Raw genomic sequence first — 26,545 nt, 5'->3', positions numbered from 1 at the left:
AAGCACTCTCTCTTCTCCTGTCATTCCCAAGCAGAGGTCAGGAGGCAGGGATAGCCCAGCATGTAACACCATCTCCAGACCTCCATTTCCCAATAGGTATCAGGACCTGGACTAGATGTTCTCTGAGGACCCTGCCAACTTGCAAATTCATTACAATGTTTCAGCAACTCCTAAAATAAATCTTTGTTTTTCCTGGTTAAAAAAAAAAGTTGCAGACTCATTTAAGGACAAGCAGGCAATCAATGAAATGGAATAAACACCTCGGATCCCAGGGAACATGAGCCCCTTAACAATTCTATGATTTTTCCAGCATATCTTCTAGATGTTTCCACCCTCCAGTTTTACCACTCACCCACAACCCCACCTGGACGCTTGCACACCCACTGACACAAAGATAGGCCCACATAACAAAGTGGTGTCACTGTCTCTCTCCTGAACACATCTGCGCTTTCCTGAAATTGCTCCAAAAACTCGTTTTCAGGCCCAGAGATGGGCTTTCCTCCCACCCTGGCGTCTTTGAAAGTTCTAGGTTCAGAGAGACCAAGAGATTCTCCTAGGGCCAACACAGGGGCAGATCCCAGTCTGACCATTCGGCCCACGCTCTCTGGCGAGCGGAGAAGGCAGGACCGAGGCTCCAAGTCCTCCCCCCCGGCCTGAGACGGTGGGGACAGAGTGGTGTGCTAAGGGTCCCGCGCCCTTCCCTAGGTGATGGCGGCCGTAGTCCCGCTGAGCCGAGACACCACACACCTGTACCCGCTTCCTGCTCTGCTACCGCTGTCCGAGGCCTCACACCTGTTCCTGCTTCCCTGCCACCGGCCGCGGCAGCCTCAGCTGTCTCCAGTTCGCATCTGTGCATGTGAGATCAATACCCATCCCCGTGCACTGCCTTCACCCCTTCCCTGCGGACCCCGCCTCACCACCGCGCTGGCAGGCGTGCAGAGCGGGCCGTCCATTGCTGTACGGCATCCAGATCTTCTTCAGGGGGTTCTGGGTCAGTTCCCGTGGGGACGCCATCCTGGGGCTTGGATGAGTCCGACTGCGCTGCTGCCAACCCAGCAGGCTGGCCACCTCGGGCCACTCGAGGCCCCGCCCCTCAGCCCCGCCCCCTAGCCCCGCCCCTCCCAAAGCCGCGTTGACGCCGGTCCCATTCCCCGCAGGCCCCGCCCCAGGACGAGTAGGCTCCACCCCAACCGAGGAGGGCCTGGCGTCCGACCACGCATGCCCAGCTCTCCCGAGAGCTCGTTTGGGACCAAGCGGGCCCGCCCTTCATGCCAGGATGGAGGACGCGCATGCCCAGCTCCCCACAGGTTCCGGGCTTGGATGGTACAGGCCCGGCCCTGGATGCCAGAGCCCCGCACACCCGACGCTGATCTGCATACGCCTCACCCACGGCCTCGCCCTGGGCTCCCTAGCCTGCCCTCAGGACACGCGGTTCCCGTTCTGCGTGACCTCGGGACCCTCAGAAGAAGGGGTTTGCATGGGTTGGGGCAGGTCTGTGTGACCCCCAGAACTTGGTCAGGAACAACCTGGAGGCCCCTGCGTTACTGGTCAGCGGCCCACTGGCACAGTTGTCAAGTCTCCCGCTGGGCTTGCACCCCCCGACCCTCCGAGTCCCGGGACTCTCCACTGCACACAGGAACAACTTGCTCAACCACATTGATAAAGCCCCTTTATCTCATGGACAGGGACACAGAACAAATCTCAAAACTGATCGTGTTTCTCGCTTTGCCTTAGCTGCTGGGGGGCTCGGGTTAAACCCCAGCCCACCTGGAGCAGGTGAGTAGGACCAAGCTCCCAGGGGACTCATCCAACTCTGACAGTATCTTCCTTTTCCTTCCAGGACTTCATTTTTACCAACTAAATTTTACATCTTTAAGTTTACACACTTGTTCTTTAATGAGCCTCTGCCTCTTCATCAGGAAAACAGAATATGTACTGTCATCAAGGACAAGATTCTGGTATGGATTAAATGTGTCAGTGTCTGAGAAATCCGTTCTAAAGCCCAGTAATGCTATCATTTATTATGTTATTTATCTCCCTTCTGTCTCTAAATATGCAGTGGAGGCAAGAGGCAGAGGAGAGACCCAGAAGTTCAGGAACACCTGGCTCCTTCTCGCCAGTCCTAACTCCTGTCTCAGGCCAGCCTCTTAAGCTTTGTACACTTTCTACCAAGGCCTTAGCTGACACGGCTCCAGTCTGGGTCATACTGCCCTCTAGCGATGTCCTCCACCACATCCCCTGGCAGGACCACTGCATCCCCAAGGCCTCTCTGCCTAATGTGTGCCCTGTGCCCGGCTGGGACCCAGGGGCTGGGGCATAGAGCAAAGGCTCCACCCACTGCACCACAGAGGCAGCGCGGCTTCCTCTGCCCAACTTGCCACACTCCTGCCTTGAGTCAGTCCTCCAAGTCCCAGCCCAGCCCTTCAGAGCCTGGCAAGGACCTTTGAGATGACTGATGCAGATGTCTCGCTCATTTCACAAGGAGGGAAGGTTAAGGAGGTCCATGTCCTAGAAGCCCACACAGACCTTCCCTGGAAGCAGCTCAAGCTGCCTCCTCAGGGAATTCCCTGCCTCAGACCGACTCAACCACTTCCTCTCTTTTTCAGCCTCCCTCTTCAATGTCCACCGTCCACCTCCCGCCACGCCTCGTGCCCAGCAGCCGGCACACCCACGGGCAGGTCCTGATGAGTGGCATGCCCCTGGTGACCTCCCACCCACTTCCTACTTCTCCAAAGCCACTCATGCTGTTCCTGACACAGTCAGCCCTCCTGTCTGTCTCCTGGCCACTACCAAGGCCATCCTGGGGCCACGCTAGCCTCAGAGACTTTGTCACCACACACCCACACCCTGTCCAGCCCCCAGCACTCATTGCAGAGTCTACCTCCTCTAACATCCACAGACGTCCCACACCTTCTCAGACCTGCCATTCTCCTCCCTGGCCCTCTTGGAATGTTAGTCAAAATCTGGGGATCAGGGACAGCCAGGATCGAGCAGGAGGCCAGGACCAGGTCTGGGAAGCCAACTCCATGTCCAGAAGTCTGAGTCTGGCTTCCCAGGGAAGCTGTGACTCTGTACCTCCTACTCTTCCCCAAACAGTCAGACTCTGGGTTGACTCAGACACTCCCTCCCAAGTCCCCATATCCAGGGCGAGGCCACATGTCAACAGCGGGAGGAGCCTGGAGCCCCTCCCCATGGCCAGGGTCAACATCTGCTCTGAGGATACTCCCCATCTCCCCTGCTGTGGCTCCACTTCTCACATAGGAAACTGAGGAAGGGGAGAAGGGCCCAGAGTCATAGAGTTGCCAGCCCACCACGCAGGATGGACTCAGCTCAACTGCCAGCCCTTGCGAACCTCACCTCCCACACGCGGTGTACTATACCCACACATCCCACCTCCACACCTGCGCTTTTGCACGTTCCCTGCACTGAAATGCTCTCCTGGCTTTCTGCTCCCTCAGCATCAGCAGCCATCCAATAGAATAACTGGCCCGTGTGGCTTGCCCTCCTTGGGGCCATCCCAGTGAGCCAGCTCTCCTGGCCCGGGGGTGGGAGGTATGCTGGGATGTCGTGTGTGAACACATCCTGCTCAGCCGCCACCCCCTACCCCCCGTGACCCTGCCTGGCCTGGTGCCAGAGGGCTCCTGTGGTGCCCTGTGCACTGACCACTGAACCTCCTCCCAGTGTCCCAGGCTCCAAGCTGTGGGATGTCCTCAATCTTCAGTCCTCAAACTCTTTCCAGTCCCCATATCCGCTGGCCAGTCTTGGCCCAACCACCATGCCGCCCTTTGCAGCAGAAAGGCCCAGGGACCTCAGTGCATCCCACACAGACCCATACGCCAGTCCGCAAACGCATGGTGCGCACACAGCCACGCGTGCACACGCACTCTCAAGCCCCGCGCCCAGGCAGGCGGCAGTGAGGCCTGCTGCTCTCTGCTGCCTCCCTCCCCCTTTATTCTCTCCTCTCTGCGGCCACTGGGAGGTTGGGAATTTCCCAGGAGTCCCAATGGCTCTGGCCATTTCTAGCCAAGGATCATCCCATGTCTCCCTTGGAGCCGAGCTCACACAAGGTGTGAGGTTCCAATTCAGGAGCCGAGAGCCATGTGACCAAACAGCCCTGGTCTGCACTTGCTGATTCCCGCCTGGCACAGGGCACACAGTAGGTGCTCAGAGAGGTTCGTGATTGGGACAGAGCACACAGCAGGTGCTTAGAGCAGCTCAGGACCCACACAAGGCACACAGTAGTTGCCCTAGAAATGCTAGTTTAAGGGCTAAAGTCACATCATATGAAAAGCTTCCCAAATGAGCCTCTGAACCATCCCAAGCTGGTATGACCCCTGAGGGGGGACCTAGACAAGTATGACCCCTTGGAGGCCAGCAAAGGGCAGAGCGGGAGGCCCTGGGGCAGCTTCAGCGGGTTGTCCCTCCCCCTGGGCTGGAGGAAGCAGCTATTTATAGTTCCCCCCTTGGCCCAGCTCCCTCTCCCCGGTGAGGCGCCAGTCCCCCCCCGCCCCCCGCCTCCCTGCCGCTGACAGACCGATGCCCCCTCAGAGCACCCCTAATCCCGGAGAGACCCCCAAAGCTCTCACATCCCCGTCTAACACCACCTCCACTTCGCCTAGGTCTTTTCCTAGTCCGCCCACACTCTCCACCCTGCCCGGCGCCTACCCCGTCTGCTGCTCCCTGACCCAGGTTCCGTCGGGGAGCTGCCTCCTTCCATACCTCTGTTCATCCTGCTCCCGAACTGGCCCGGGCCGCCGCCCCCTGCGGCCGGGATTGGGGCGGCCCCGCCCTCCAGGCTCCGGAGAGCACCGCCCCCCCGTGGCTCCGCCTCCCCGCCCCGCCTTGGGCCCGCCCCCCAGGGCTGCTGACAACTGTGAGATCTCGATCAGTGCCCCCACCCCACCCCTACCCCTCCCCAGCGGCCACACTTCCGACAGTGCTAACTTTCTCTCCAGCTAGGACCCGGTGTTTGCCCTCGTCTCCAGCCGGAGTCGTCTACACTACCCACAGTTCCTGCCCCATCTGCTGGCAAGCCTGGCCACATGCTCCAGAAGGCTGGGTCTCATCTCCAAACCCGCCATGGGGATGGGGTTGGGAGATTAGGCCAAACCTACAGCCTTCCACACCAAGGACAGGTCAGTGAAATCGGGGCGGGGGAAGGGGGTTAGAGGAGCGGCTCTGACTCCGCCCTCGTGTGTGTCACTGCCTGGGGGCACATGACCGTGTGATTCTTGTCTAGCCCATTCTCCAGTCACTAAGTTTATTGAGCGCTTTTTTTGCGAGCGGGAACCTTCATGTACATTATAACATCACTCAGTGCTGACAAGAAGTGTGGGGGCATCACTCTGTGTTACGGAGGAGAAAACTGAGGCTTGGAAAACTGAGGCTCAGTACTGTTCAGTGAAGGAGAGGCCAGAGCCCCTGTCAGCCTGTGCTCCCTTCTCCCCTGAGCCATGTGTGTGCAACGGCAGAGCCTGGGTATGCAGGGGTTGGGTAAGACAGCGCCTGGGTGTGTGCTGAGCATGCTCCATGCAGATTTGGGGGACAGGCCTCCGTTCCTCCCAGCTCCCTCACAGGCCCACGCCTTGTTCACACGCACAAACAGCTGTCAGATACACGGAGACGCAGCCACCTATGTACACTTCCCCCTACACACACACACAAAGCAAGGCTGCCACAGCCACAGCCCTCCCACGTACGAGTGTCCGACTATGCCTGGAGATGCCCCCATCCGTCTGGGGTGGGTGCTGCCTGGGAACCTCTGCCAGCACCTGTCTGTGTGGGGACCCGTGGGGGCAGGACAGACCTCTGGGTCTGGTCTTAGATGGGCTGGTCTCTCCGATGCAGCCATGGTGACCTGTGTTGAGGTTCCTGTAAGTGGCATTACAGAGACCCTCTATGATGGTGTCCAGAGGCTCTTGACTGTGGGACCCAGACATGACCAGACTCCATGTGGTAGTGACCATCCACGGTAGTGTCCAAGCTCTGCAGACATATACCGTAAGTCTGGGGGGCTCCTAGGAGTGGCTAGAGTCCATTGGCAACCTGGCGTGGCAACGTGCATGCTGTCCACACACATTGTGATTCTATGAGGCACTTTGATATGACAGTGACTCCATGTGGCGAAGTACAGATGCACCGTGTCCAGAAGTAGTACCGTCCAGCTCCGCTGCTGCCCTGCCAGTCTCCGCCATCCAGGGTGGCTCCATCCTTGTGACCGCCTCCCTCAGGCTCAGCGGCGGCCGACCTGGGCCAGGATGCGGGCATTGGCAGCAGCCTGCTCTCTCGCAGCCCTGGCCCGGGCCTGCTCCAGTAAGATCTGCAGGAGGCCAAGGGGGACGTCCAGCGAGAGGGCGATGCGGGGGCCAGGATGGGGGTCAGGGCCGGGGTGGCCCCAAGCAGCGGAGGGTGCCGTGGTGCTGGCTGACAGGCTCTCCGAGGTCACGGGGCAGGCAGTGGCCTGGGGAAAGTTCTGAGGGAGGAGCTGGAAGGCTGGGGTGGGGGTTGCTGGGACAAACATGGTCCTGCCCAATGTCAGGACCATCAGTGTGAGCAGAGCCCACATGGTCATCCTGTAGTCAGGCTGCAAGGAGAAAACAGGTTCAAGGCAGGGGCTCTGGTTAGCTGTGGCCCATGGACAGAGACAGATGGGGAAAGCAGAGAGACAGAGAACGGCCAGGCCAGGGGCAGAGAGGGACAGAAACAGAGATGAAGGGACGAGGAGAGAGCCAGAGTGACACAGAGAAAAGTGAGCCAGAGCCAGGCAGAAAAGCGGTCGGAGGGACAGAAAGAGTGAGAAAGAGAATGAGAGAGACAGAGAGGGACAAAGAGATGGAGTGACTCAGAGACAGAAAGTCACAGGTATATCTGGATATGGATGTATTTTAGAGAAAGAGAGAGAGAGATGGTGGTGGTGGGGAGGAAGAACAAGAACAAGAAAGGGCAGGGAGACGGAGAAAGAGATGGAGATCTATCAGAGGGGGATGGAGCAAAATAGAGGGAGAATGGAAGAAAAAGAGACAGTGTGATGGAAATAAGGATGCAAAGAGAGAGAAACACAGAGGGACCGAAGAGGAGCCTGAAGTTTGAGCGAGAAAGCATGTCACAGATCCAGGGCACAGAAAGGCAGGAATGGGGGTCCTTGAGACAAGGAAGCAGCCAGAGGTCCCAGGGCGCCTCAGACCCAGAGACCTCCACTGACCCAAATCCCAGATCCACTCTACCCCAACAGTCCAGTCCATCCCCTGACCCCAGTCTCACCAGTAGCAGCCTCCTCTGGGGTGAGCTGTGCCAGGCAATGCTCCTCTGCACTGGTCTGCTCCTCCACCCCCTTCGGGGCCCATTTATCTCCTTCAGCCACTGGGCTGAGAGCTGGGGCCTGTCTTCTGGCTTGAGGCCACCCCCCACCCATGATTCATCCTCTCCTGGAGGGCAGTGAAGGCATCCCTCAGCCCCTACCCTGTCTTCTTTCTGGGGACAAGTTGGGGACTGAGGGTCACAGGACAGTGACAGGCTGGACAGAGGGACTCTGTACCCACTCGGGATAGCGTGGTCCTTCCAGGGAAAACCTATCCCCCTGACACCCACACCCCCTGCAAACAGTCACAACAGGGACCTTTTAAAACAGCAGCTTTAATGACCCCCCAGAATCAGCACCATGTCATCACTAGCGTGGAGCAAGGGGCGGGTTGGATTCAGTCACTTCCGCTCACTGCCCAAAGCCTCCCCAACACTGAGTCATCAGCCGGGGAGGCAGCAGCCACAATGGGGGTCTGTCCACTGGGGGGAAGGCGAGACCCGTGGAACAAGTCACTGAAATAACGGACACGCTCACGCACACACGTGCACACAGGCCTCTAGCACCAAGGAGGAGGGATGGCAGGGTCCAGCTGAGACACCGACTCCTCCAGGGGATGCTGGACTAGACCTCAGCTCTGAGCAGCACCTGGGAGGGGCAGGCGGGGTTCAGCCATCTAACCGTACCCAATACATAAGGGCCGCAGAGGATGGGGGAGCCGGGGGCACAGTGGGTGTGGGGGCTCTGCCCACAGAAAGGGGTCCTTACTCGGGTCTTTAAGGGGAGGGGCACTGAGGGGTACCGTACTGGGGACTCCACCCAGAGCTGGGCTTCTCTATCAGCTCTTTGGTCTGAGGTGGGGTCTGTCCCAGGTCCCCCAGTCTCGGGGGGTGGGGGAGGCGGCTTCTGACCCCGGATCCTGACCCTGGACATAATCTGGGCAAGCCCCTACTGGAATGGGAGGTACGCTCATACCTGTCCCTTGACTGTGGGCCGCCTGGGGCAGGCAGCGGTGCTCACAGGCCTCCCGGGTCCCAAAACGGTTGGCATTCCCTCCGCAGCCACCATAGACGAAGGGGTGACAGGACTTCGTGCCCCCTGCCCCAGCCCGATGATACCAGCGCAGGGTGTAGGCACTGCAGGAACCCTCATCCAGTGGAAGCGAGCAGGGGTCTGGGGGTAACGGGGGGGCAGAGAGGTCAGCCGGGATGGGCTCGGCCTGCCCCTCCCCACACCCCTCTGGGCCCAGCCCCCTTCCTCACCATCGTCATCCCAAGGAGCTGCGGGGTCCTGGTATTCCTCCACGGGATACTCAGAGTCTTCATACTCATCGTCCTCGGGGGGCACCTGGCCTGCACACACAGTAATGGGGTGTTGTGAGCAGAGCCGCTGCAGGGCCCGGTTCGCACGGCCCAACCCTGGCCTCCCACGCATGCACAAGCGTGTTCCCTGCATGTGCCCCCTGCACACGTGGCGTGGGCCCTGCACGCACAAGCAGCCCCGTGTGTGTGCTCCCGCCCTGCACGGCCCCCAGGCTGCAGCCATCCTCACCATCCTCCTCTGCGTGGGACACGCGGAGCACGGGGACCAGCTGGAGCTGCGGGCCTGCGGTGTCCGCCGCGTAACTAGGGAGAGGTCCTGGAGCCGGGAGCAGGGGCACATGGCCCGGGGGTCAGCCTGGCGGCCGCCCTTGCCAAACCCCTGCTGCAACGACCCAGGCAATGGGCACAGCAGGGCCTGGCGTGAGGCAAGTTCCAGGAGCAGAAAATACCAGAAAACTACTCACGTGATCCAGATGCGATATACTGGCCCTGACAGGCTGGAGGGGGCAGAGAAGGGGCCAGGGAGAGAGACGATAACAGAGAACAGGAGACAGAAGCGGAAAGAGGCAGGGAGAGAGGCTCACGGGGGGCAGAGACATACGGAGGGGACGGCAGGAGAGAGTGACAGACAGCGGGGGAGAGGAAGGGAAGCAGACACAGGGAGAGAAAGAAACCAAGGGGGAGAAGCAGACCGAGGGCAAGAGAGAAGGTGGGAACAGGCCAACCAAAGGCGAGAGAGAGAGAGAGAGAGAGAGAGAGAGAGAGAGAGAGAGAGAGAGAGAAAGGCAAAGGGTCAGGAGCAGGCAGGAATGGAGACAGGGAGAAGGCAGAGGCGGAAGGAGACGAGCTTCACTCTCTGATGCCCCCCAGGGCCATCAGAGCCCCCGCCCCGCACCCTGGCTCCACATCTGGCCCCGAAGAACTGGCCTGCTCACACCTCCACCCCCTCCACACACGGCCATCCTGGGCACCCAGGAGCACGTGTGCCTCCACCTCTGCCCGGGTCTCCACCTGGGGGAGTCCTGTCAGCATGTCTGTCCTGAAACACCCATACTTTGTGTATCCATCTGTCTCCACCTGCCTCCCTGACTGCTTGCCCCCTGGACGTTCTGGGGGTGCTGCCTGCCTCTGTCTAGGGGTGCGGGGATGGAGTGGGGATGGGACCCAGGAGACTCCGGGCTGGACCCCACTCACCGCAATGCTGACTCATCTCCTGACGCACAAGGCCCCGAATATCATCCTCCTAGGAGCCCAAGACCACAAGGGTCATGAAGGAACCCACGGGTCACAGAAGGACAAAGGGTACATGATGCAGGGATCATGGAGGGACAGTGCAGAGTCAGGGCCCAGGGTCCAGGGTTCGGGAGAAGGAGGCAGGGCCCCCTGGCCCCCCACACACTCACTGTCAGCGCAGCTTCTCCCTTCTCACCGCGGGGCCCCGCGGGGCCTGGCCGCCCCTGTGTGTGATGGATAGGGCTGGGCTGTGACCTCTGACCTCATGGACACCCCAGCCTTTGACCCCAGGCCCAGGAATTCCCACTCACCTGCTCCCCTCTCTCTCCAGGGGTTCCAGGTGCCCCGGGGGCACCCACCACGCTCTCTCCGGGGGGACCTCGCTCACCCTGTCAGACACGTGGACTGAGCGAGCAGGGTCAGAGGCAGTGGGGGTCAGAAGTAGGACACTTCGGGATCGTAGGTTCAGAGGTTGGGGCAAGGATATTGGGGCAATGGATTGTAGAGTCAGAGGTCAGGGAGGTTGGGGAAGGGTCAGTGAGGTTCAGGGCTCAGGAGTCAGGGCCTTTCACCTTCTGACCCTGAAGTCCTTCAGGGCCTTTGGGACCAATGCTGCCAGGTGGCCCGGGAGGACCGCTAGAGCCATCACTGCCCCTGGGACCTGGGAAGCCCCCCAGTCCTGGGGGTCCCTGGGGAGAGAGAGATCAGGGTCAGTGATCAGAGCTTCCAGAGACTCCAGGCCCCTCCATTCGCCATGACCTCAGCCCCAACTTACCCGCTCCCCTTTCTCGCCCTGGTCACCCTTGGGTCCTGGCTGCCCATCAAAACCTCGGCCACCCTGGGAACAGAAAGAAGCGTGAGAGTCCCTCTGCCTTGGCCTCCCTCAGCTCAGCCCCCATGAGCCTCCTGGTCCCATGGCCACCACCTCGAGTTCCTGTGGCCTACCAGCCAGAGACCCTGAATCCACCATGATCCCCACGACCCCGCCCCTCTGGGATGCCCCCTACCCTGATCCCACCCATTCCCCCTTCATGGACCCTCCAACCTCCCCCTGACCTCAGCCACCCTAACCCTCAGCCCTGAGGCATGCACTGCTCCACCTCCCATCCCTTAACCCTCAATCCCCATGTGACCCCAACCCACCCTGAAACCTCAGGACCAACCCCACTCCACCCCGCAGTGTTCCCAACCTTCCTTGACCCAAAACCTTCACGACCTTATCGTGCCATCCCTGCCCAATCCTGAACCCCACTGTCTACTGTGGAGGGACCCCCTTACCTTGGGACCGATCAGGCCCTCCTTCCCAGGGGCCCCTGCCTGGCCTGGAACACCCGGCTCCCCCTGGAGGAGAGAAGACATTAGCCAATTCCTGGCCCACCCATCTGCTCCTCACTCTGGAGGTGCCCCACACTCACCAGCTCTCCTTTGCGTCCTGCCAGCCCTGGGCGGCCCGGGGGACCAGCTTCCCCCTGCAGCAATCAGGTGGAGGGGTCAGCCTTAGGCCCCAGACCCCATAGACCCCACATCCCCCCATATCCCTCATCACCCCTGTACCTTATCTCCCTTCTCTCCATCGAGGCCACAGGCTCCCTTAATTCCCCGTTCACCCTGAAAGAAAAAAGTGAGACAGTGACCTCCTAGATACTTCACCTATGACTCTTTGACCCTGAAACGCCTCTCCAAACTGCCCTTAGATACTCCAACCTCTGACCTTCCCACCTCTGACCTAACACCTCAAGGTCAACCCTAGATGCCACAGCATCTGACCCCAGATACCTGACCTCTGACCCCGGATACTTCACCCTCCAACATCAGGTCCTGATTAGGGGGGAAAAAAAACCAGTCCCCTTCCCACCTTGAGGCCCCGGGGACCCATGAAGCCAACATCTCCTTTGTCTCCTCGGACACCAGGGACTCCGTCTTTTCCTGGGGATCCCTGTGGGAAAGGTGTTAATGAGGTCAGTGAGGGATCAAAGGGAATCACTCTGGATGTAATGGACAGGGAACACCACAGGGTGAGAATCATCATGGGGGCCAGAGCCACTGGAAGCGCAGGGTTTTCTACAGGGACGTGTGAGTGGACCCACCATAGGGGTGACTGTGAAGGTAGGGTCCCTGGACAATGTGAGAGTGCTGGTTCACTATAAGGTCAAAGGTCACCACATGGGGATGGGGTCCCTGGTAGGGGTGGCAGGGGCACCTTACCGGTTCGCCAGGGATCCCTGCGGCACCAGGCTCGCCCTGTGGGGAACGCAGGCGGGAGAGGCAGCCCCTCAGTGCCACTGTCCCCCGTGCTGGCCTATCTGCCACCCTCGGTGACTGCAGCCAGGGCCCAGTCTGCACTCCGAGCCCTGTGAGTACACAAGGGAGGCAGGAACGCTCCAGTGCTCAGGGGGCACCCTGGACAGGCGGGCGTGACCCACGGCTCCGGGTCTGTGCCTGGGACGAGACTTGCCTTGGGTCCCGTGAGTCCACGCGCTCCCAGCAGCCCGGCCGAGCCCTTGTCACCAGGCTCTCCCTTGGTGCCCTGCAGGAGCAACAGTGAGGGCCACAGTCAGGACCAGAGCAGGCTGCAGGCTCCCAGCAAGGCCGGAACCTGCTAGTGCTGCTCACACACAGGCCCCCGAGGCCCCGTCCCTGCAGCCCACGCTCAGAGGTGGGACTGGAGACCCTGGCCGTGGGGTGGCTCCTTTCTCACCCCGGGACCCCCGATTCCTGCCACTCCTCTTACCACTGGGCCCCCAGACCTACCTGGAGTACCCCTAACACCCAAGGAGCCCCCTTCTGTTCCCACAGGCCTCCTATAGGGGCCACAGTCCACAGACTGCCCTCTGACCTCACATCCAGGCCCTGGAGCCCCTCCCACAGAGCCCCCATCCTCTCAGCTGCCCCAGAGTTGCTACAGCTGACAGAACCCCCTCCCCTTGGACCCCCAGAAATCTCTCTTCTATCCTCCACTTCTGTCCTCACAGACCCTCCATGGGGCCCCCCAGCTTGCAGGACCCCCCACCTCACCCTGTATAGAACAGCCCAACCTCATCCCCATACCTTCTCTCCAGGTTCCCCGCTCTCTCCCCGAGGTCCTTTGTCACCATCTATTCCCCGAGGCCCTCGTTCACCCTGGGTCAGGGCGAGAAATCAGGGTCAGGGGCTCCAAGTCCCTTACCCTCTGGGGGTTTGAGATCTCAGATCCCCTGGTCCACCCCGCACAGGAGACCCCCCACCCATGGACCAGACCCACTCACCGAGTCCCCCTTGGCACCCCGTGGCCCCGGAGGCCCCAAAATCACAGCTGAGTCGCCCTGCATGGACAGGGGGAAGTCAGAGGAGTCAGGAGCACCCTGAGTCCCCTCCCTTGCCCGTGCCCACACTCACCTTGTCACCCTTCAGTCCTGAGGCCCCAGTGTCACCCTGTTGGGGAGAAGGATGTGGGTCTCACTCCAGTAGTGAAGCCCCAGATCCTGAGTTATAAGACCCATCCCCACCCACACTCATGCCAGGGGCCTCTGCTCCACATCCTTACCTTCTCCCCACGTTCCCCCCGGCTTCCTGGGGGGCCCTGCATGAGAGAAGATGATAATGAGCTAAGGGAATCTGGGAGGACCAGTGGGCAGATGGCTCAGGGTGCGGGGGAGGACTGGAAGGCCCCGGGGAAAGGGGGAGACAAGGGACCAGAGAGCAGAGGTGGAGAAGCAGAGGCAGCAGAGGCTGTGGACTGAGTCACTCCACTGCTCCTCTCCCCCGGGGGACCCACCGCGAGTCCTCGGGGTCCCTCCAGGCCGGGGTGGCCATCTTCACCCTGGATGGTGACATTAGCTTCAGTGACTCAGTAAGTTGGAAATCAGAGGCGAGAGCCGTGAGGAAGGGAGTCTCAATGTGGCTCCCTGCAAGAGCCATGGCCGCAGGGCAGGACATACGCACCCGGACACCAGGCTCCCCACGCTCGCCTCGGGCCCCAGGCAGCCCTGCTCCAGCGTCCCCCTAGGGATCAATGGGATACCAGGGGTCAGTCAGGGGAACTGGTGGAGGGCAGAGGGTCACGGGAGGTGGGTGGGAGTTAGAGGGGATGGCAGGGGTCAGCGGAAGCTGGAGGGGGTGGTGCAGCAGATGGCCAGCAGCATTGCCACATCTACCTTGTCTCCTTTGAGTCCAGGGGCCCCAGGTGCTCCCTATGGGCAGAGAGATGAAGTCAGTCTGTGGCTCAGCTCCCAACTAAGTCCCCAACACACAGCATCAGACATGGGGCATTGGGGCGTTCTACTTACCACTGACCCAGGTGGTCCAGGTGGCCCCAAGGGACCTGGGGCTCCCTCTCTCCCTGGGGCACCTGCCAGACCCTATGGTAAAAATGAGGCAAGAGAGGTGAAGAGAGACTGGGGAACCTTTCTCCCCTGCTGTTCCCCCAAGACCAGGAGCCCCCTGGGCAGGGCTGGGCTCCCTCCTCCTCCTCACCCGCAACCAGATCCAGAGGTCCTGGGGCCACCAAGTCCCCACACGCAGCCCTCGGCACCCTTACCCGCTCTCCACTGGGGCCCGGCTGCCCCAGCTCTCCTCGAGGGCCTGTCTGGCCGGGGAACCCCACAATACCAGGAGGTCCGGGGGGTCCGGGGGGGCCTGAGTCTCCCTGGAACAGAGGTTAGCAAAGGGAGGAATGGTCCCAGCAGGACCCCTTCTCAGGACTAGCCCCTGAAGACCCTCTTCCTCCCACCTCCAGGCCCCCCGCCCCACCTTCTGCCCCCACCACTAGCCACAGGGCACCGTTTTACCTTTAGACCTGGAGGACCAACTGGCCCAGGGGGCCCCTGGACCCCAACTCCTGGGTCACCCTTCAAGGGAAAGAGGAGTCAGATCAGGCTCAGGGCGTCTCGGGACCATGACCTCCCATTGGGAATGCCTTAGGGCACATATACCTTGTGACCTTTGAGTCCTGGAGCCCCCTTCTGACCCTAAGAGAAAACAAAGTAAACAGCACTTGAGAGCAGGAACATGAACCCAGAGCTCAGGGATGGTCCCAAAACATTCCCAGGGGAGCTCGGAGGTGATCATGGGCATTTGGGACCGAGGATGTGAGCACAGGTACATGGGAGTGAGGATAGAGGCAGGATCTCAGCTGTGTCCCAGTCCAGGGAGCTTAGCAATGACCACTGATATGACCACAAACATGACCACGACATGACCACAGGCATGAGCTCAGATACGGGAGCAGAGACAGGGCGGGGGAAGGGGCAGCACCAATACATGACCAAGGAGAAGCCCACAGAACTCCCACATGTCCCGAGACCAGGAGATGAGACAGGAGCACGCTTGCACAGAAGTGAGGACCGGAAGACCTAGGATGAGCATGTGGAAGCTAGGAGACTCAACCCCCATGTGCTCCAGGAGCAGGACCCCAAGTGCTGGAATGTTCGGCCAGGCTCAGGTTCAGAGGTGCCCTGGCCCAGGAATGTTCCCTCACGTCCACAACTACACTCCTTAACCCAGACTCGGACTCGCTCAGACCCCAGACTCACATCTTCGCCAGGGTCTCCAGGCTCCCCCACACGGCCGGCTTCACCCTGCATAGAAAGTGGGGTGAGGGTGAGGGTGTGTGGCCACCCAACCATAGCCCTCCCTGCCCAACGCTTAGACCCTGGGGCCAGGCCCACCTCACCTTCTCGCCCCGCAGCCCCGGCAGGCCTCGGTCACCTTTGGCTCCCTGTGGATACAGGGGTCAGGAGGACACATGGATGTCAGGGTCCCAGACAGCAGAGACTCAAAGAGGGAGCAGGAGGCCGGGCTGGGTGGGGTGTATTATGGAACGTGAGGGTCACGGGGTGGGTGACCTATGCACTGGGGGTTCCACACTCACCGGCTCTCCCACCAGGTCTCCGGCAAGGGCTCCAGGGGCGCCCTGATGAGAGAGAAGGGTCAGTGGGATTCCTCAGCCCTCACCCCTCCCCCCCACCCCAGGGCCTCCCCCACACTCACCTTCTCTCCCTTTGCTCCAGGGGGCCCGACCACAGCCTGTGGGGAACGCCTGGTGAGTCACCCCATTTCCTGCCACCTTCCCACCCCTACCCCACCGTCCAGATGGGAGGGGCAGACTAGGCTTGGGGGCCGGGCAGAGGAGCTGATGTGGAAGCTGGGGGTCAGGAGCAAAGATCACCTGTCCAGGGGTCCCCATGGGTCCCGGCTCTCCTTTAGGTCCGACAGGGCCTGGCAGACCTGGTGACCCCTATGGCAGAACGGCGGGCAGAAGTCAGTGCCTCTCCCCCTGCTACCCCTGCGGCCCAGCCCTTGTCTCCCTGTGGGCGTATGGCTGCACAGCCCCCATCGCAGGCCCGCAGCGAGCTCCTCTGAACACACACCGGCACGCCGGGGGCTCCTCTGTCTCCATCTTTCCCAGAGGCACCATCGCGTCCCGGCGCTCCCGGCTTCCCTGTCTCCCCCTGAGATGGGAGAGCACTGTCAGGGGCCTGCCCGCTGACTCCCGAGCACCGGAGCCCGGCCCTGACCCCCCAGGACTCACCACTTGTCCAGGCAAACCCGGTGCCCCTTGAGGACCCTGCGGGGAACAAGTCGGATGTGAGAGGGACATGGAGAGCAGGGGACCTGGGGGGCAGGGACTTCGTGTCCCCGTAGGGGCCTCACTCACCACCAGGCCTGAAGGGCCAGGGGGGCCGGGAAGTCCCACGGCTCCAGTAGGTCCAGGCAGGCCCTGGAGGAAGCAGGAGTTGAGGACAGTGCCAACCCCGCCCGGCTCCCTGTGACCTCCCCGTGGGCTGGGCCACTCACCCGTCCTGGTGGTCCTGACTCTCCGGGCTCCCCCTGCCAAAAACACAGACACTGAATGAGCCGACAGATGGACCAGAGGCCACTCAGCCCCGGTCCACAAGCAGAGCCCGCATGGACAGCGCACCTTGGTGCTCAGCGGGGCAGTGACGTCCCCGGAGGCTGGCAGACACTGTCCTGGTGCAGACAGGCTGCTCCGAGCCCCTGCCTCCTTCCAGCCACACACCCACACATGCCTATACTCACCTTCAGGCCAGAAGGTCCCTGGGGTCCCGCAGGGCCAGCAAGACCCTAGAAAAAAATATCAAGAGCAGGAAACAGGGGTCTGAGTTGCACCTGGACTTACGGACTAACACAAACAAGTTATCCCCCCGATGTGGGGACTGATGCCTGTCCCATGCCCACCAGGCAGTGCTTCCCCATCACTCACCGGGGCCCCAGGTGGTCCAGGGTCTCCGTGGCCACCCTGTGGGAGAGAGACAGAGCCAAATGGGGTGGGGGGAGCCAGTCCCACCCTACCAGGGAAACTGAGGCAGGACTGCCCATTGTAGGGGGTGCCCATTAGGAAGGGAGCAGGAGGGAGCAGGATTCTGGGGTACTCACTGCTGGGCCAGGGGTCCCCCGTGGACCTTGCAGACCCTGTATAGAGAAGAGGGTGCTGAGCCTCAATCTGGCTTCCCATGGGCCTGTTCCTGCACTCTGGAGACCTTTGCCTGGGGGTCCCACATCTGGACCCTCACCCCTCTCAGGCACAAGTCACCCCGTACCCACGAACTGCCCCTCATGGACAGTACACATGGGCCTGTGCACACAGACAGCCATCAGACATGTGCGCTTGGACTTGGGCAACCAGGCACCACACCTCATCACTGGACACAGGTGCCCCTGCATGCAGGGGCCAGCGCACTGCAAAAGGGTGACTGTGCCCCAGAACTTGGCCCAGGCTGTTCCTGCTGCCACTCACCGGCTTCCCCTCAGGCCCAGCCACGCCACGCTCTCCTGGCAGACCCTAAAGAGAACATGTTTATGGCCACACCATCTCGTCCCCCATCCCACCTTCCCCTGAGACAGTCCCGGGCAGAGCAGACTCTAGCCCAGACGCCACAAGTGAGAGCCGTGTGCTTGCACACATGTGGCGCTGTGGGGCAAGGACTCACCGGGCTGCCATTCTGACCCCTCTGTCCAGGCTCTCCCCGGTCGCCCTTGATGCCCGGCTCACCCTGCAAGTGGAGTGTCACACCCTGAGCGTCACTGCCAGGTGCCCATGGGCACACCACCCCAGCATGCCCCCTGCGGAGGAGGGGAACAGCGTGGTGGGAAGAGGGGAGGTCTCACCCTGTCTCCTTTGGGGCCTCGGTCGCCATCACTGCCTGGATCTCCCTGTGGGAATGACATGTCAAGCCAGGCCCTCGTGCCACAGCAGAGGTGCCCCCAGGCTGAGCCCACACACGGACCTTAGCGCCCTTGAATCCAGGGGGTCCTTGTTCTCTAGAGAGCCCAGAACCTGGCTCATCCACTGCCACCTACAAGCACAGGATTACAGGGCAGAGCTGTGCTGTCATAGCAGCAGGGACAGGTCATCCCAAGGGGTTGTGGGTTCAGAGTCACCACACGGAGCTTCTGGGGCCCAAGCCACCAGTGGCCTCTTGGTGACAGCAGTCACAGGCTTGGGCAGAGCTGGGGTGATCACCTTGGGGCCTGGGGGTCCAGGGGGTCCAGGGAGGCCAGGTAGGCCATCTCTGCCCTGCAGAAAGAAGGAAATGGGAGGCCGTCCCAGCACAGCCTGCAGGCAGTCCTGCCCGGTGAAGCCCTGCCCAGCTCACCTGTTCTCCACGTTCTCCTTTCTCTCCCCGTTCTCCCTGAAAAGCAGATGCCAAGGTGGGGGGGTATGCCCATGGGAACTCCAGCTCCTCCTGACCCCACTTCCCTGGCCACTCCCGCCAGCCCCCAGGCTCACCCTCTCTCCGGGTCTTCCAGCCTCCCCCACACTCCCAGCCGGACCAGGGAGCCCAGGGATACCAGGCTTCCCAGGCTCCCCGGCAAGGCCGGGAGGTCCAGGAAGGCCTCTCTCCCCCAGGGACAGGCCAGGTGGCCCCTGAGGGCCGGGGTCTCCGCGATCTCCCTTTGGTCCACGTTCTCCAGAAAAGCCGATGGGGCCCTGGAAGAGAAGAAGAGTACATGCTGGTGGTCACCCACACCCTCCACAGAACAACCCCTCCCCGCTTGAGTACCCAGCACACACCTCCTTGCCTGGGGGGCCCCGGTCGCCTGGGTCCCCCTTGGGGCCGCGACGCCGTTCAGGCGTGGGCAGGAAGCCACCAGAGCTCTCTTCCCAGGTCTCCACGATCTCCCGCAGGGCAGATGTCTGGGTGACACGAAGGATCAGCTGCAACCACCCATGCCCTGGCTGGCCCTGGGGGCTTTACTTGTCCTGTGGGGCTCCCCGCGGCCCCCATGCCCAGCCCCCATCAACCTACCTTGATGCCAATATTTTCCAGCAACCGCTCTGCATTCTGGGGACACAAACTGGATGAGGAGATGCCCACAGAAGAGAAGGCCCCCCACTGCCCCCCAAAACAGCCTCTATACTCTCGTCCCCTGGCTTCCTGCCTAGAGGACCCTTTAGCCCTTGGCTGGGGCAACTGGAGGCCACTGGAAGCCCTTCCCTGGCATGTCCCATCACCCAGGTTCCCCTCCATGTAGCCACAGGAATTCCACAGGGCAAGGGCCGGAGCATACAGGACAGCACCTGTGGCTGCAAGCGGAAGGGGGTGGAGGCGGCCCCTACAGGCATGTGCGGAACAGTCAAGGACCATGTCCCAGGCCTCACTCACCACCATGCTCCCAGGCTCTCCTCTCAGGCCACGCTCTCCTGGGAGACCCTGGAGACACCAAGAGGCAAGCTGCTGGACACAGCCTGGGAGTGGGCGGGGGTGGAGGGAGGCGTGTGGATGCATGTGTGGGTGCTATGGCTACCAGGACAAGTGAAAAAGACGGGGGCCTCACCTGCTCCCCTCTGGGTCCAGTCTCCCCACGGTCACCCTGAGAAGAAGAATGACTGGTGGGAAAATGCCCCCACTCTGGGCAGCGCCCACCCACCGTACCCCTCACCCAGCATCTGCACACTCACCTTGGGGCCTGAACTCCCCGGGACGCCAGGGAAGCCCTAAAATATGACAGAACACAAAGAGGTCACAGGGGATCACGGCCTCCAGGGGTGGCAACCTAATGGCCCCTGTTGATTGCTCCCAAGTCCTGGAACTACCCCAGACACTCACCTGCCCGGGAGGGCCGACCTGCCCTGGGAGGCCAGCGGGGCCCTGGAGCCCAGGGCTACCAGGAGCTCCACGCTCACCCTTGGGGCCGTCACGACCCTGTGGAGGATGGAGCCAGCATCAGGACCCTGAGACCCCGGAAAGGAATGGGGTCACATATCACAGGGTCAGGGTCAGGGGTCAGAGGTTGCAGAAGACGCCAACACTCACTTCTCTCCCAGGGGCGCCCGAATCTCCCTTCTCTCCCTAAGGAAGACAAGGCTGCTTCAGACCTGGCCCCAGTCTGAGCCAGAGCAGACTCCAAGCGAGGGCGACTCACCTTCCTCCCATCTTCTCCGGGGTCCCCGGGTTCTCCCTGCAGTCAGAGGACGCACATCAGATCCAACAGAGTTAAAAATTGTCCATGTGTCTTGCTGTCTGTCGGCAAACCCTGTGTGTACCCCGCTCTGTGTGGCCATATGTATACGAGTGAGTGTGGATACAAATGCATAGGTCAGGATGTCGCCATGTGTATCACCCGTCAGAGCCTTGGTGGTGTGTCCCACACCTCCACAGAGGTCCACGTGCAGCCCTGGGGCCCTGCCACTGCACGTATCCGAGTGTGGGTGCGGGGTCTGTGTGTCAGTGTGTCCTCGGTGTCCCCGAATAAGGGCCTCACACCTGTGTGTCTGCACCTCTCCATCTGTCTGTACCCTTCACCTGTGCCCATGGCCGTGGTTATTTTAGCCTGAGTTGGTCCATCCGGGCACAGGTTGGCATGTTCACCTAACTGACCGTGTCTGTGAGGTTGCCTCTGTGTGCACGTGGCCATGTGTTTCCAGATGTGTCTGTACGTGTGGGTTAGGTCCATAGGTATCAGTGCACGTCAGCCTCTATCTACGTGTGCTCCCCGTGTGTGTCGCACGTCTGGGCTGTGTCCAGGTGCTAGCATTTTTTTGGAGGTTTCCCCGTGTCTACTCTAGACACTCACGTTTTTCCCATTCAGGCCAGGCTTGCCATCCTCGCCTGGCTTTCCCTGTGGGAAGAGGTCATTGGTCAGAAGTCAGGGTTGGGGTGAGGGCAGTAAGGGGCAGAAAGGGAACCATGAAAGTGGGACTCACCGGTGCTCCGGGGGGACCAGCAGGGCCAGGGGGGCCCTGTTCTCCTCGAAGGCCCGGAAGTCCCTGGAAAAAGTCTTTGCTAGGATTGAGAGGGTCACTGAGATATCCCCTGGGGCACATCCATGGACTTGGAGGACCCCACTAAAAACCTCCTCCAGAGTGGAGACCCCCCCAGAATTGGGAGGTGCCATTGAGGTCGCAAGGCTGAGACTCAATAGGGTAGGGTGTTCCCTGCTGAAACTCCCAAGGGAAGAAGCCTCAGGTTTTGGGGGTCCTACTATAGGCCCCAAGGCAGAGAAGATTAGAAAGCAGAACTCTGCTCAAACCTGCCTGCCAGGGGACCGGGACCCTACGAAGGACAGGGCTGGACCAATGCCCTTACTGCCACTGATACTGTAACTATGGCCAGGTTACAGTTTATGGTGGACCCCTGAGCTGCCCTCCATCCTAACATCCCCCCTTACTTACGTCTCTCCCTGGGTCTCCGGCCTTGCCCGTGGCGCCCTGAAGAGAGACTCAAGTCAGGGAGTCTGCAGTGGTCATGGGATCAGGGGCGCTGCCCACTGACAGGGCCACTACTTCTGTGAACCCAAGGCCTGCCAGAGAGTAACACCCCAGCCAGGCGGGGTACTAGGAGAAGACACAGATAACCCAGCTGGCCCCAGAGCTCATCAAGACCCACAAGGCTCCGGAGACTAGGACCATACGAAGGGACAAGGGAAGAGGCACGACAACACAGTGACTGTCACAACTCACATGCAGCCCAGGGGGACCAGAGGCTCCTGGTTTCCCATCCAGCCCACTGCGGCCATCCAGGCCAGGTGGGCCCCGGTCGCCCTGGGGAAAACAGAGTGAGTGGTAAGAGGCCTCGAAAGATGAGACAGATCTGAGAGCCCAGGCTCACAGTCGGAAAACCTCCACGCCCTCTCACCTTTTCTCCTGCTGGGCCTCGAACACCTGGGTCCCCCTGAAGGGAACAAGGTCACGAGGTCAGTGAGAGGTGAGGGCAAGACGGGGACTTAGGCTGATGGTGCAAAGTGCATCACTCACCTGTGGGCCTGGAGGCCCCCGAAGTCCACTGACGCCCTGAGGATGGGAGAGGAAGAAATCAGAGCAGGGTTTCCCAGGCCCATGCAGCCCCATGGGACCAGCCACACTCACCCTCTCCCCAGAAGCTCCGGGGGGGCCAGGGTCGCCCTTGGGTCCTCGTGGACCCTCCTGTCCTCGGTCCCCAGGCTCTCCCTGTGGCAGAGACGAGCGTGTTGAGGGAAGAGCACTGGGGCCACAGGCACACCCGGGGCAGAACCGGTCACAGGGGCGCTGGAATGCTTCTGATGCTCACAGCCTCACTCCACCCCAGAACCTGGTACCTTCTCTCCGGCTCCAAGTCCCACGTCCACCTGTGGGGGGAATGGCCAGTGAGAAGAACAGTCCAACTAGGGGAAGAGGAGCAGGTGAGGACCAGTGAAGACATCCAGGGGCAGGGGGGAAAGTGGGAGTTGGTGGAAGGGATGTGTGGGGCCAGTAGGGGCAGGTGGGGGAGATGACAAAGAATCAGACCCAGTCAGCTCTTACCAGCCGTCCAGGGGCTCCTGGGGGACCCTAGGGAAGGAAATAATTGTAGTCAATAGGAACTCTGGGGCCCCACAGGGTAGCTCAGGTTTGCCCCAAGCTCACTCTGCTTCCAAATTCCCTACACCTCAATGCCAAGCCCCAGAAGCCAGATCAGGCCTGAGGATGACCACCAGGGCTCCTGACCTTGATCTCCAGGCCCCTAGCAGAGGGGCTCACCAGACAGAGCACCGCAAGCCTCCAGCCCCTCTGTGCCCGAAACACCAGCACTACTCACTGGCTCCCCACGGTCACCCTTGGGTCCAGATGGTCCAGGGCTCCCCTGCAGACGCAGAGGGTCAGGGTCAGTGAGGAGAGGCGGCAGTCTGCGGGGCTTTGGAAACACCCTAGGGACCCATGGGGATCCTTGTGGCCTTTGAGGGTTGTGATGAGGGGTCACAGGAAATCCCTGAGAGGGTTGGGCATTGCAGGGTTGGGATGGAAGGGTCAGAGGCTGGGAGTTGGATGGTTGGAGACTGAAGCTGAGGTTAGAGTTCAGGGGTCAGAGGTCATGACTCACATTTCGTCCATCCTCTCCAGGATCTCCCTGGTCTCCCTTCTCACCCACAGGCCCCCGAGCTCCAGGCGCCCCCTGAGAAGAGTAGCTGGTGTGAGATGGACCCTCCCCCTCCCAGGATTTTGCAGATTGCCCCATGACCTCCATACTGCCCCAGGTTCTCCATCACCCCGAAAACCACGTCAGAGTTTCCCATCACCTTTGTTCCCACCTCCTCTAATGCAGAACCCCCCCTTACTTCTCCCTGCAAAGCCTCACCCGAAGGCCACGCTCGCCAGCTTTTCCAGGCAAACCTGGGTCACCCTGGTGGTGAAGAGAACACCGTATCAAACAGGTGAGTTAGACTCAAGCTAACTCAGGGAGGGGCAGCCGAACGGGCCTGGGTACTGACTGGACAGGCGGCAGGAGGATGGACTGGATAACCTGGTGGGGCCCCCACCCCCCTGGGATTCCCATTCAAGGACAAAGGATCAGAAACCACAATGGGAAGGAGTCTCACCGGGGGACCCTCGTCGCCCTTCTCTCCAACTTCACCCTGTGAGACATGAGGGTCAGCCCTGATCCCCAACTCCCAGGCATGCCAGCAAAACTCTACTCCCCACCCCCAGCACTCCCCCAGTCCAGTCCTCTTACATCTCGTCCTCGGGGGCCGACAAGTCCTGGGGAGCCAGGCCGCCCAGGGTCTCCCTTCTCTCCAGGGGGTCCTGAGTCACCCTGCGGAGGAGGTGAGAGTGATGCTGCACATATAGCCAGTCCTTGAGGGGAGGGGACCCCAGAAACCTTGATGGTACCCGAGGTCACAGGCACTCACCGGGGGTCCTGCTCTGCCAGTGAGGCCAATGGGACCCTGTAGGGCGTGGGGAGGGGGGACAGGACTTAGTTGGGGCTCCCAGGCACCACCTCATCTCTTTCTGTCACAGTCCCCCCACATTTACGCACTCGGCCTCCAGGGTCTCCCTTGGGGCCAGGGTCTCCAGGAAGAGCCAAGCCAGGTGAGCCCTGGGGAAGGAAGGATCAGAGGTCAGGGGACACAACTGTCACCTGCCCGACCCCCTAACACTTCCCACACTTACCTGTTCCCCTTTGAATCCAGTAGCTCCTTTGGGCCCGGGGGGCCCCATATCTCCCTAGAGGTGACAAAGACGATCAGTCTCAGCTCCAGGCTCCACGAGCCCCACTACCCAACAATCATGCCACAACTGTCATGACCTCCAAGGGCCCTGCTTGAGGCACGCCCTGCGACCTTGATCTCAACCCTGTAACAGCTCCCCCTCACTTCTCGCCAGACATACCTTCTCTCCTTTGGCTCCAGCACCCCCAGGTCCCTGAAAACAAACAGGACAGACATGGCTTGGCCAAGGGATCATAGTACTACAGCTCTGATTGGGGTTGGGGTTATATGAAACCCGAAGTCTCTGCCCAGAGGTTACAGGGTCACCACTGGGAGCAGGGCAGGGGTTACACAGGGCTCACGGCCTGTACGATGGTCATGGGGTCACAGGATCACAGCCAGGAGCTGGAAGATTTGTTACAGTATCAGAGCTACAGAGCTCTGAGGCCACAGTGCTGGTTTCCAGCAGTGTAACAGTGCTCAAGGGGCTGTGCTGTGATCAGAGACCCACCCTCACTTCACTCACCACTGCGGGGTCTCCAGGCCGACCAGGCTCCCCCTGTGGAGAGAGGATAGTGACAGGGATGGGTCAGGGACCCGCATGGGGACTCAAAGTCCCAGGGTCCCACCTGCCACAATCCCTAGTATAGGGGGGACTGACTCCCAGCCCGTGACCCACCTTCTCTCCTCGGCGGCCGGTTGGTCCTGGTGGCCCCTGCACATGGAGAAAACGTGAGCCCAGGATGGGGAGGAACACATAAAGCCCCACTCCTGGGCCCACAGTCACAGACTTACTTCAGGACCCTCAGGTCCAGGTCGTCCAGCAACTCCTGGCAGCCCCTGGGGAAGAGAAGCAGAAATGCTGACCCAGGTGGGGCAGGTGAGGGTAGAGGGATGATGGCAGAGAAAGACTATAGGTTCAGGATGGGGGTCCCAGCAGATCAGGATTGAGGTCAGCAGGAAGACAGAGACCAGGTCAGTGGAAGTCAAGGTCAGTTCAGCAGGGTCAGAGACTTAAAAGCAGGTCCCTGAGGCTGAGGGTTAGAGCCTGCAGCAGCGGAGATTAGAAGTCATGTGAGGAGGGGTAGAGGGTCAGGGGCAGTGGAGGGCAAGGGCAAGAAGCCAGAATCAGGAGGGGTAGTGACCCAAAGTCAGCTGGCACTGGGGGTCAGTAGGCTCACCTGAGGTCCCACTGGGCCAGGCGATCCACGTTCACCCTGGGCGAACAGAATGGGTCAGAACCAAGTCTGCCCCAGACCCTCCAGGGCCCTGAGAGACCCCCCAGGGCACACTGACCTTCTCTCCAGGCTCACCGGCGGCCCCTGTTAGCCCTCGGTCACCCTGAGGGGAGAGACAGGACAGGGGCCTTCACTGTTGAAGCCCAAACAAGCTGTCTCAGATTCCAGTCAGCCACCCCTGAAACCGCAACCTCTGACCTGGAGAGAACTCCTACCTCCGGTCCTCTGCCTCCCCTAATCCTACAGGGGTCCCAGTGTGTCACCTCTCATACCTGACCTCCCCAAATGGCATGTTTTTTTTTGGTGTTGTTGTTATTTTGGTCTTTATTTAATTTGTTACAATATTGCTTCTCCTGTTTTATGATCTCTTTTTATGGCCATGGGGCATGTGAGGTCTTGGCTTCCTGATCAGGGATCAAACCTGCACCCTCTATATTGGAAGCTCAGCGTTTTAACCACTGGGCCCCTAGGGAAGTCCCAGCACTTACTTTGGGGCCAGCATCTCCAGGAAGTCCCCGAAGGCCCTGAAAGGGGTTCAGAGATTTGGGTTTGGGAATAAGGATGGAGTAGAAGGTTGATGGCTGAGGGTGAGGGCTGGGGCCTTGCCCCCCACACTCAGAACCCCTGGCTCCCACACTCACCCGCTCACCCGGGCTCCCAGGTTGTCCTGGGAGGCCGGGGGCTCCATCATCACAGTCACCCTGAAGGAGGAACAGATGGTAAAAGACCCTGCTCCCTGTACCCAGAGGCCTCCCTCCACCAGAGAACTAGGACACCAAGAAGTCAGGTCTCCCACCTTTTCTCCTTTTTCTCCAGGGGGGCCCACTGAGCCTTGGGGTCCAGGGCTTCCAGGAAGACCCTAGGAGGAAGTGAGTAAAAACTGAAAGCTGCAAACTGAGGCCCAGCACCACCCCCACTCCCCCAGCTCCTCTATCCACATCCGGAGCATGGCCCCTGCGGTCCCCAGCAGAACCTCAAAGCTCCCTCACCGGCAGCCCAGGCTCGCCCAGAGCAGCAGTGCCGTCACCTGGTCCAGGGGGTCCCTGGGAAAGAACAGCAGGTCGGGGGAT

At 60.8% G+C, this 26,545-nt stretch overlaps 3 protein-coding genes across 17 annotated transcripts in view; all 3 read right to left on the bottom strand.

Moving 5' to 3' along the window:
• PFKFB4 (6-phosphofructo-2-kinase/fructose-2,6-biphosphatase 4) overlaps window positions 1–4,814 on the bottom strand; it is a 38,198-nt gene extending 33,384 nt beyond the window's left edge. For 8 of the 14 annotated variants that reach the window (XM_081525715.1, XM_081525718.1, XM_081525716.1 and 5 more), the window contains exon 1: window positions 918–1,040. In XM_081525715.1, coding sequence (XP_081381841.1) covers window positions 918–1,014 — 97 coding nt within the window. In that variant the 5' untranslated portion in view covers window positions 1,015–1,040. Of the gene's footprint in view, window positions 1–907; window positions 1,041–4,665 lie in introns of those variants that run through there. The other 6 variants (XM_081525717.1, XM_081525725.1, XM_081525727.1 and 3 more) reach the window with 4 other exon arrangements.
• A 1,418-nt stretch (window positions 4,815–6,232) lies between these two features.
• Window positions 6,233–6,641, bottom strand: UCN2 (urocortin 2). Its single transcript, XM_081526702.1, has one exon. It carries the CDS (start codon window positions 6,569–6,571, stop codon window positions 6,233–6,235), a length of 339 nt encoding a protein of 112 aa, XP_081382828.1. The 5' UTR covers window positions 6,572–6,641.
• Window positions 6,642–7,614: 973 nt separating this feature from the next.
• The window catches only part of COL7A1 (collagen type VII alpha 1 chain), a 30,403-nt gene continuing 11,472 nt past the window's right edge, over window positions 7,615–26,545 (bottom strand). For both annotated transcript variants that reach the window (XM_081525695.1, XM_081525696.1), the window contains exons 38-118: window positions 26,465–26,518; window positions 26,272–26,334; window positions 26,117–26,176; window positions 25,964–25,999; window positions 25,534–25,578; window positions 25,419–25,454; window positions 25,033–25,077; window positions 24,917–24,952; window positions 24,764–24,796; window positions 24,419–24,451; window positions 24,200–24,253; window positions 24,066–24,125; window positions 23,938–23,973; window positions 23,760–23,840; window positions 23,626–23,661; window positions 23,385–23,429; window positions 23,130–23,201; window positions 22,848–22,892; window positions 22,574–22,600; window positions 22,369–22,398; window positions 22,160–22,240; window positions 22,049–22,084; window positions 21,930–21,965; window positions 21,755–21,835; window positions 21,467–21,502; window positions 20,999–21,061; window positions 20,869–20,913; window positions 20,218–20,253; window positions 20,109–20,144; window positions 19,902–19,997; window positions 19,754–19,789; window positions 19,630–19,665; window positions 19,458–19,505; window positions 19,101–19,136; window positions 18,866–18,988; window positions 18,581–18,781; window positions 18,447–18,482; window positions 18,314–18,367; window positions 18,078–18,146; window positions 17,959–18,003; window positions 17,781–17,843; window positions 17,588–17,632; window positions 17,227–17,262; window positions 17,054–17,089; window positions 16,870–16,914; window positions 16,627–16,659; window positions 16,487–16,549; window positions 16,361–16,396; window positions 16,200–16,280; window positions 15,998–16,066; window positions 15,820–15,855; window positions 15,701–15,742; window positions 15,503–15,547; window positions 15,363–15,407; window positions 14,763–14,798; window positions 14,619–14,678; window positions 14,369–14,476; window positions 14,118–14,189; window positions 13,986–14,021; window positions 13,774–13,833; window positions 13,607–13,651; window positions 13,376–13,411; window positions 13,228–13,263; window positions 13,098–13,154; window positions 12,901–12,972; window positions 12,308–12,379; window positions 12,058–12,093; window positions 11,708–11,788; window positions 11,407–11,460; window positions 11,268–11,321; window positions 11,131–11,193; window positions 10,628–10,690; window positions 10,425–10,541; window positions 10,164–10,241; window positions 10,023–10,076; window positions 9,814–9,862; window positions 9,084–9,116; window positions 8,849–8,935; window positions 8,560–8,649; window positions 8,273–8,470; window positions 7,615–7,945 (exon numbers count right to left, since the gene is read on the bottom strand). In XM_081525695.1, coding sequence (XP_081381821.1) covers window positions 7,929–7,945; window positions 8,273–8,470; window positions 8,560–8,649; window positions 8,849–8,935; window positions 9,084–9,116; window positions 9,814–9,862; window positions 10,023–10,076; window positions 10,164–10,241; window positions 10,425–10,541; window positions 10,628–10,690; window positions 11,131–11,193; window positions 11,268–11,321; window positions 11,407–11,460; window positions 11,708–11,788; window positions 12,058–12,093; window positions 12,308–12,379; window positions 12,901–12,972; window positions 13,098–13,154; window positions 13,228–13,263; window positions 13,376–13,411; window positions 13,607–13,651; window positions 13,774–13,833; window positions 13,986–14,021; window positions 14,118–14,189; window positions 14,369–14,476; window positions 14,619–14,678; window positions 14,763–14,798; window positions 15,363–15,407; window positions 15,503–15,547; window positions 15,701–15,742; window positions 15,820–15,855; window positions 15,998–16,066; window positions 16,200–16,280; window positions 16,361–16,396; window positions 16,487–16,549; window positions 16,627–16,659; window positions 16,870–16,914; window positions 17,054–17,089; window positions 17,227–17,262; window positions 17,588–17,632; window positions 17,781–17,843; window positions 17,959–18,003; window positions 18,078–18,146; window positions 18,314–18,367; window positions 18,447–18,482; window positions 18,581–18,781; window positions 18,866–18,988; window positions 19,101–19,136; window positions 19,458–19,505; window positions 19,630–19,665; window positions 19,754–19,789; window positions 19,902–19,997; window positions 20,109–20,144; window positions 20,218–20,253; window positions 20,869–20,913; window positions 20,999–21,061; window positions 21,467–21,502; window positions 21,755–21,835; window positions 21,930–21,965; window positions 22,049–22,084; window positions 22,160–22,240; window positions 22,369–22,398; window positions 22,574–22,600; window positions 22,848–22,892; window positions 23,130–23,201; window positions 23,385–23,429; window positions 23,626–23,661; window positions 23,760–23,840; window positions 23,938–23,973; window positions 24,066–24,125; window positions 24,200–24,253; window positions 24,419–24,451; window positions 24,764–24,796; window positions 24,917–24,952; window positions 25,033–25,077; window positions 25,419–25,454; window positions 25,534–25,578; window positions 25,964–25,999; window positions 26,117–26,176; window positions 26,272–26,334; window positions 26,465–26,518 — 4,596 coding nt within the window. In that variant the 3' untranslated portion in view covers window positions 7,615–7,928. The remainder of the gene's footprint in view (window positions 7,946–8,272; window positions 8,471–8,559; window positions 8,650–8,848; window positions 8,936–9,083; window positions 9,117–9,813; window positions 9,863–10,022; window positions 10,077–10,163; window positions 10,242–10,424; window positions 10,542–10,627; window positions 10,691–11,130; window positions 11,194–11,267; window positions 11,322–11,406; window positions 11,461–11,707; window positions 11,789–12,057; window positions 12,094–12,307; window positions 12,380–12,900; window positions 12,973–13,097; window positions 13,155–13,227; window positions 13,264–13,375; window positions 13,412–13,606; window positions 13,652–13,773; window positions 13,834–13,985; window positions 14,022–14,117; window positions 14,190–14,368; window positions 14,477–14,618; window positions 14,679–14,762; window positions 14,799–15,362; window positions 15,408–15,502; window positions 15,548–15,700; window positions 15,743–15,819; window positions 15,856–15,997; window positions 16,067–16,199; window positions 16,281–16,360; window positions 16,397–16,486; window positions 16,550–16,626; window positions 16,660–16,869; window positions 16,915–17,053; window positions 17,090–17,226; window positions 17,263–17,587; window positions 17,633–17,780; window positions 17,844–17,958; window positions 18,004–18,077; window positions 18,147–18,313; window positions 18,368–18,446; window positions 18,483–18,580; window positions 18,782–18,865; window positions 18,989–19,100; window positions 19,137–19,457; window positions 19,506–19,629; window positions 19,666–19,753; window positions 19,790–19,901; window positions 19,998–20,108; window positions 20,145–20,217; window positions 20,254–20,868; window positions 20,914–20,998; window positions 21,062–21,466; window positions 21,503–21,754; window positions 21,836–21,929; window positions 21,966–22,048; window positions 22,085–22,159; window positions 22,241–22,368; window positions 22,399–22,573; window positions 22,601–22,847; window positions 22,893–23,129; window positions 23,202–23,384; window positions 23,430–23,625; window positions 23,662–23,759; window positions 23,841–23,937; window positions 23,974–24,065; window positions 24,126–24,199; window positions 24,254–24,418; window positions 24,452–24,763; window positions 24,797–24,916; window positions 24,953–25,032; window positions 25,078–25,418; window positions 25,455–25,533; window positions 25,579–25,963; window positions 26,000–26,116; window positions 26,177–26,271; window positions 26,335–26,464; window positions 26,519–26,545) is intronic.

This window comes from Giraffa tippelskirchi, chromosome 9 (genome assembly GCF_054371585.1).
Source record: "Giraffa tippelskirchi isolate mGirTip1 chromosome 9, T2T-mGirTip1v1.2.pri, whole genome shotgun sequence".
In the NCBI taxonomy this organism is placed as follows: Eukaryota; Metazoa; Chordata; class Mammalia; order Artiodactyla; family Giraffidae; genus Giraffa; species Giraffa tippelskirchi.
Note: the sequence above shows the minus strand (reverse complement) of the source record. Positions and strands in the feature narration are given on the sequence as shown.